General features: G+C 36.1%; 1 protein-coding gene across 1 annotated transcript; it reads right to left on the reverse strand.

Annotated features, from left to right (window-relative positions):
• Positions 1-2,719: 2,719 nt before the first annotated feature.
• LOC147515619 (uncharacterized) lies at positions 2,720-6,576 on the reverse strand. Its single transcript, XM_086592980.1, has 2 exons — positions 5,170-6,576; positions 2,720-4,669 (listed from the first exon to the last, which is right to left on the reverse strand). Exons 1-2 carry the CDS (start codon positions 6,574-6,576, stop codon positions 2,720-2,722), a joined length of 3,357 nt encoding a protein of 1,118 aa, XP_086449106.1.
• Between the last annotated feature and the right edge of the window lie 890 nt (positions 6,577-7,466).

The following is a 7,466-nucleotide window of genomic DNA, read 5'->3' on the forward strand; positions in this document are numbered from 1 at the left end:
AAATGTATTTTTACATAGTCATATATATATATATATATATATATATATATATATATATATATATATATATATATATATGTAAAACTATATTTGCATAGTCATTGGAGCTATAAAAACTGAAATTTACATAGTACTTTTGGGATTGAAAATTTCCCGGCACCTGATAGAATATATGTAAATGTATTTTTACATAGTTATATATATGTAAAAGTTTATTTTTATTATCATTGAACCTATGAAAACTTAAATTTACATAGTAAATTTTGGGATTGAAAATTTTCCGATGACACCAGACAGAATATAAATTTAAATTTTCCTATGAAAAAAAATTTCATATGAAAATTTAAATTTAAATAGGTTAAGAAGACTATGTAATTTTGTATTGTCATATGTAAATACAAATTTACATAGGATGACGTCAGCCCGGTTTGTCCTTAAGCCGAAATTATAAGTAAAGATTGATGACTTCAGCCCGGTTTTCACTGGGGTATTTTGGTCTGTTTTGGCTTTGATGTTATGTTTTAAATAAGAGGGAGGTTTTATGAATTTGTTTGCTTACAGGGGGTTTTTGTGCAACCATTTTTGTACGAGGGAGTAGGGGTGGGAATTTGGCCCTAACGACCTTAACCCGGCCCTGACCGACCCGACCTTAAGCCATATAAATCCCTCACAACTAAAGCCCTCACAGAGTTTAGGGTTGGGCCGACCCGACCCTAAGGCCTTCTAGGGCAGGCCTAGGGCTAAGGTTCTGAAACATAGGCCCGACCCTAATTCAGCCCTAACCAAGCCCTAATTATAGTTTTACATTTTCACTATAAATACACGTACCATAATTGTCCAACTCTTTGTTAAATATTTTAAATTAAAATAACATTGTCCTTTGTAATTTATCACTTACACCCAAGGGTACTTCCAATAACTTGTTTTATATAACAAAAACTTGTCAACCTATATAGCAGCCATGAAGAACAATGAGCACTAGCCTAATAAAAAAATAAGACTTTATTCCTTTGATCATCAAATCAAAGTTTAGAACTTATTATTCTCAATTTATTTTCCCACTTACTTCTTATAAATTATATTTTTATTCACATCCAAGCCAAGTCTAGAACTAAAGGTTTCCGTCCACACCATTAAAGCGAAATACAGAGCAGACATTTGTAACACAGAAACCAAAAAAACAACCTTTGTCTGAAAAATGGCATTTGTAAAACGAAGAAAATATATAGGCCCGGCCCTAAAACCTGACCCTAAAACCCAGCCCTAAAGCCTTTAAAGAGGGCTTAGGGTAGGGTCAGGGCTTGAGATTTAGACTTGTGACCCGGCCCGACCCGACCTTATGCTGACTTTAGGGCCGGGTCGACCTGACCTTAATATCTAAAGGGCTTTTAAATGTTTAAGGCCGGGCTAGCCCGACCTGGCCCATTGCCCACCCCTGCTAGGGAGATTAAACCCATTGTCTGCTATTATTTAGGTCTTATTAAATAACCTCCCTGTTTTCCAAAAAAGAGATAAAATCTGGTTTATTTTTATTTCCCATTTTATCTTATTTCCTTTTTTACCCTTTTGGGATTGAAAATTTCCTGACTATATATAAATTTTTTTTACAAAGTCATATATATATGTAAAACTATATTTGCATAGTCATTGGATCTATAAAAACTTAAATTTACATAGTAACTTTTGGGATTGAAAATTTCCCGACACCTGACAAAATATATGTAAATGTATTTTTACATAGTCATATATATGTAAAGCTATATTTATATAGTCATTGGAGCTATAAACACTTAAATTTACATAGTAACTTTTGGGATTGAAAATTTTCTGACGACACCAGACAGAATATAATTTCAAAGGAAAATTTAAATTTCAATAGGTTAAGAAGACTGTGTAATTTTATATTGTCATATGTAAGTCCAAATTTACATAAGATGACGTCAGCCCAGTTTGTCCTTAGGCCGAAATTATAGGTAAAGATTGACGACTTCAGCCCTGTTTTCACAGGGGTATTTTGGTCTATTTTGGCTTTGATGTTATGTTTTAAATAATAGGGAGGTTTTATGCATTTGTTCGCCTACAGGGGGTTTTTGTGCAACCATTTAAGTACCCGGGAGATTAAACCCATTGTCTACTATTATTTAGGTCTTATTAAATAACCTCCCTATTTTCCAAAAAAGATATAAAATCTGGTTTGTTTTTATTTCCCATTTTATCTTATTTCCTTTTTTACCCTTTTGGGATTGAAAATTTCCCAACTATATATAAATGTATTTTTACATAGTCATATATATATATATGTAAAACTATATTTGCATAGTCATTGGAGCTATAAAAACTTAAATTTACATAGTAACTTTTGGGATTGAAAATTTCCCGACACTTGACTTTTTTTTTTTCGATAAACCACTTCTTTCCATATATTTAAAATCTCATAAGAGGAGTTACAGACTCAAAAACCCAATTTGGAGGAGGTCCAATTCCTGCATATCTCGCTGCCCACTTGGCCAGTTCATGGGCATCTCCATTGGTGTTACGGCTTATCCAAAAGAACTCGGAATTGGACTCATTATTTATATTACAGACTTGAAATAAATCTAAAATTTTCTTCACATGTTCATCTACTTGCCAACCTAAGCTTTTCTCATTCCCTGCAAGCACGTCCCATCAACCCGGCGATTATCTCCCAAGACTATAGGGGCCTCGGCTTTAGCTTCAATTAGAGCGGTTGTGACTTACGCTCCATAACATTCTGCTTATAGGCTGTTTGACAATTGAATTTCATGTATGCTGCCCCCAGTAATTTACCATCTGGACTTCTGCATATTGTGGCCGACGCCCCCTTATTCTCACATCTGTTAAAAGCACCATCAAAAGAGATGAGATTCCTGTTGCTGTATAACTCCCTATGGCGCACACTAAAATCTAAAGTATTGTTTATGACATGACGAAGATCCTGGCCATTAGGGGATGGATTGTTCTCTGCAGTATAGGCTTCTGTGATTCTCTTGACTGTTTGATTCACAATTGTGTAGAGCTCCTGGAAACTGCTCCTCTTTCTTTCAAACTTGAGTTTGTTTCTTGCTTTCCAGATTTCATGCATCATACATAAACCATAGATACTGGAAGCCTGTAGATCCTTGTCTCTCTCCCAGCTAATGAAATCATCAAGCCAACATCTGATATCCTTTTCTTCTTTTGCATCTACCCTCAAACTTATGTTTGATCCATACCATAATGTTCTACTCCACTCACAACCAAAGAAAAGGTGATAATCAGTTTCAGCGTGCCTTTCACAGAAAACACAAGTTACATCACCCTTAAATTTCTTCTGCATCAAAACCTCTCCAGTGGGTAGACCTCCCATGTAAGCTTTCCATATAAAGAGTTGAGTGGCTGCATCAGTTTTTATTTTCCAGATCCTCCTTATACTCTTTTTATTCATTCTAGAGCTCTCACCCTCCTCATATTCTTTGGCAAGTAACTTGTAAGCAGACCTGACTGTAAGAACTCCCTTCTTATCTTTCCACCAAATGATTTTATCAATGACATTTGGTTTGATAGTTAAGGTTTTAATACAATCAGAGATAAGGTTAGGAAACAAATCTCCTAACCTAGTAATGTCCCATTCCTCCTCGTTTTCCCTAGATAGGTCAGATACTCTACGTGTGAGGTTTAGGTTGACTCTTTTTGGGTTTAGGTGGTTTCCTAAAATAAGAGGTTTTTCAAGAAAAAGTAACCAGGGTTCAGAAAAAGTTTTAATCCTAGAGCCATTACCAAGTAACCACATGAATCCTTCCTTTACTGCTTTCATACTTAACTGCACACCTCTCCAGAAAAAAGATTGTGGTTTTTTCTTCTTACCATCTTGGTTATTAAAACAATCCCACTTATATATACTATTGAAAGTTCTAGACCATATCGAATTCTCATCTGTAATAAGTCTCCAACTGTGTTTAGCCAACATGGCCAAATTCATTTCTTTGGCTTTCCTGAAACCCAAACCCCCATTTGCCTTTGATTTGCAAAGTTTCTCCCAACTCATAGTATGCCAAGCAGTAGTATTTGTTGTTCCATTCCACCAAAAATCCCGATTGAGCCTATCTATCCTTTCATTGATCCTGTTAGGTAAAGCATAAACTCCCATGGCATAGATAGGCACTGCTTGCCCTACTGATTTGACTAAAGTGGTTCTGCTAGCTTGTGAAAGGATTTTAGCTTTCCAACCACTGACTTTCCTTTGTAAACTTTCTAAAAGATACTCGAAGTCCTCTCCCTTCTTCTTTCCCAATATGATTGGTACTCCCAAGTATTTCTCCTTTTCTGTGAACCTTCTTACCTTCCATCTCCTAAGAATCATTTTCTGATGTGTGTTATGCACATTCCTACTGAAAAAAGCACTAGACTTCTCCCAGCTGACCTCTTGACCAGATGCATTGCAGTACTTCTGTAAGATATCCTTGACACTGTTTATTTCATCCAAATTTGCCTTGCAAAACATGATCAGATCATCTGCATATAGTAGATGACTGATAGGGGGTGATCCTCTTCTCACTTTGATGCCACTAATCCTATTCTCATCCTCAGCTTGCTTGAGGATTCTAGAGAGAGCTTCTGTGACCAGAATGAAGAGGTAGGGAGATAGGGGGTCTCCCTGTCTTAGACCTCGCTGTGGAAACAAATGACTCAAAGGGGAGCCATTTAAAAGAACTCGGAAGGATACTGTTTCCAAACAGACTTTAATCATATCTATCCACTTCCTGCTAAAACCCAGTTTTTCAAAAATCGATCTGAAAAACACCATTCAACTCTATCAAACGCTTCTTCATATCCAACTTTAGGGCCAACCAAATTTTGTTTTTCTTTTTCATCTTTTTCATATTGTGAAACAATTCACTTGCTAAGCCTATGTTGTCACCAATAAACCTCCCTTTACAAAAAAGCCCCGAAGGGTGAGATAATTTTGTGTAGGTGGGTTTTTAGTCTATTAGCTAGAATTTTTGAGATGATTTTGTATGTGAAATTGCATAAACTGATTGGCCTGAATTTGGATATGTGATCTGGAGTAGGTATTTTTGGGATCAAGGTAATGAAAGTTTCATTTAGATCTGGTGGAAGGGTGTTGTATAAGAAAAAATCCTGCACTGTTTTGATAATAGTGATGCCCACTATATCCCAACATCTTTGATAAAAAATCCCTTGAAAGCCATCAGGTCCAGGGGCTTTCAAGGGATGCAATTTTTTTATGATTCTCCATATCTCTTCATCAGAGGGACAAACTCCTAACAATTCATTTTCCCTGTTAGTTATAATAGGCTGGAAAAGATCTAGGATGGAATTATCAGTTTGAGGGTATTGTGTTTCAAAGAGCTTTGTAAAGAAATTGTTTATGGTTTTACCCACTTCTTCTCTTCCTTTTTTCCATGAACCATCATCCTCTCGAAGTTTCTCAATTCTGTTTTTTCTTCTCCTATAAATGGTAGATATATGAAAGAACTTTGTATTTCTTGCATAATCTCTCACCCATACTTGACCCGACCTCTGCCTCCACAAGCTAGCTTCTCTTTCAAAAAGCTCTACCAATTTCTCCTTTAGCTCTTTTATACTTTTATAATTCCTCTCATTCATCTCATGTGTCATCAAACTCTCCAACTTCTTCTTCACATTTCTTATTTCACAAAAAATATTTCCAAACTGTCTCTTATTCCAAACTGTTAACTTCTCCTTTGTGGCTTCCTGTTTTTTCCCTACTATTCCCATGGTAAGATCATCCTCCACTGAATCCCAACCTTCTTTAATCACATCTTTGCATGTATTATCACGTAACCACATTTCATAGAACCTAAAAGGTTTCTTTGGTAATGGCTCAGAATTTTTAAGAGTAATGCCTAGTGCTAAGTGATCCGAAGAGACATTAGGGATATGAAAAACTTTTGCTTCAGGGAAAAAATCTACCCAACTAGGAGTAGCAAGGGCTCTGTCTAGTCTTTCTAAAATATGATTACCATAAGAGCGATTATTGCACCAGGTGAATTTAGGTCCCTTAAAACCTAGGTCTATCAAACCAATATCATTAATAAAATCATTAAAATCAAACATGCTTCTGTTAAGAACACTGTGGCCACCAATTTTTTCATCTAAAGATGCTACTGCATTGAAATCTCCAAAAATCATCCAGGGTGCTGGGATATAAGGAGATAGGTCTCTCAGTTCATCCCAGACCCTCTTTCTATTGCCAGAAGAGGGTTCTCCATATATAAAAGTAAAATACCAATCATTTGATATACCCAGATTAGAAACTTTACCCGTAATGTGGTTGGTAGTAGCTCCCATGATATCAACTGAGAAATCTTCCTTCCAGAAGACTGTGAGACCTCCTTTTCTGCCCTCAGCTGGAACAATACAATTTCCACTGTACTTTAAACGTTTTCGAACTCCTTCCATTCTCTTGCAACTTGCTTTTGTTTCTGAAAAACAAATGATATCTGGATCATGATCACGGGCCAAGTCTTCTATAATCTTAACAGTCGATGCAGCTCCGATTCCTCTACAGTTCATAGCCATAAGATTTGACATTGATGAGGATGCTGCTACTCTTGAAACAACTTCAACAATTACAGTGTCACAGTCTCACCCTATCCGCCCACAAGTGAGAAACTACTAAACCGCCATGGCTCCCTCCAAAATTCAAACAGTTAGAGCCAAAAACAAAACCCAAAAACCCAATAACACAAACCCCTTGGACTATCGGCGAGAATTAAAACTCAAGAGAGTCAATCTATAATCAAACCAAAAACACAGAAAAATTTGTTCCCGTGTTGATGCAAAGATATCGATAATGGCGTCGTGATATTGAAGAGAGTTTGAATCTCCTTTTAATCACCTCCCAAAAAACTTACTTCCGAACCAAAGCCGAGAGCGGAAAAATCCGTTTTGCGGTTCGGATCTAACTTTCGATGATTCTAGAACTGAATCTACTATCCAAAAGGAGGTATTGATATATTGTTGATGACTATAACTGGGAAAAAAACGGTTGGAATCGGTCGGTAAAAGAGAAACTCGGTTATCGAAGAGCGGACTCGGAAAAACTCTGAAAGGCCGTAACTTTGGGTTTCAACTACCACCTTAGGCAGGCACCGCCATCACACTGAGAAAAAGAAACGGAAAATTGCAAAGATGCTGTCTTTCTAATTAAAGTTCATACCTTTTCTGTTATTATTATCCCTGCTGACAAATGTTATTTCCCTCCCTGATTATACATTGATAGGAACTTGACAAAATATATGTAAATGTATTTTTACATAGTCATATATATGTAAAGCTATATTTATATAGTCATTGGAGCTATAAAAACTTAAATTTACATAGTAACTTTTGGGATTGAAAATTTTCCGGCGACACTAGACAGAATATAAATTTAAATTTTCCTATGAAAAAAAGTTTTCATATGAAAATTTAAATTTAAA

This window comes from Coptis chinensis, chromosome 2 (genome assembly GCF_015680905.1).
Source record: "Coptis chinensis isolate HL-2020 chromosome 2, ASM1568090v1, whole genome shotgun sequence".
NCBI lineage: Eukaryota > Viridiplantae > Streptophyta > Magnoliopsida > Ranunculales > Ranunculaceae > Coptis > Coptis chinensis.

Coding starts and splice junctions, on each gene's coding strand:
- LOC147515619 (XM_086592980.1), bottom strand. CDS start 6,576: ATGTCAAATCTTATGGCTATGAACTGTAGAGGAATCGGAGCTGCATCG. Junction 4,670..5,169: donor ATCAAAGATGTTGGGATATA/GTGGGCATCACT, acceptor TTGTTTCCACAG/CGAGGTCTAAGACAGGGAGA.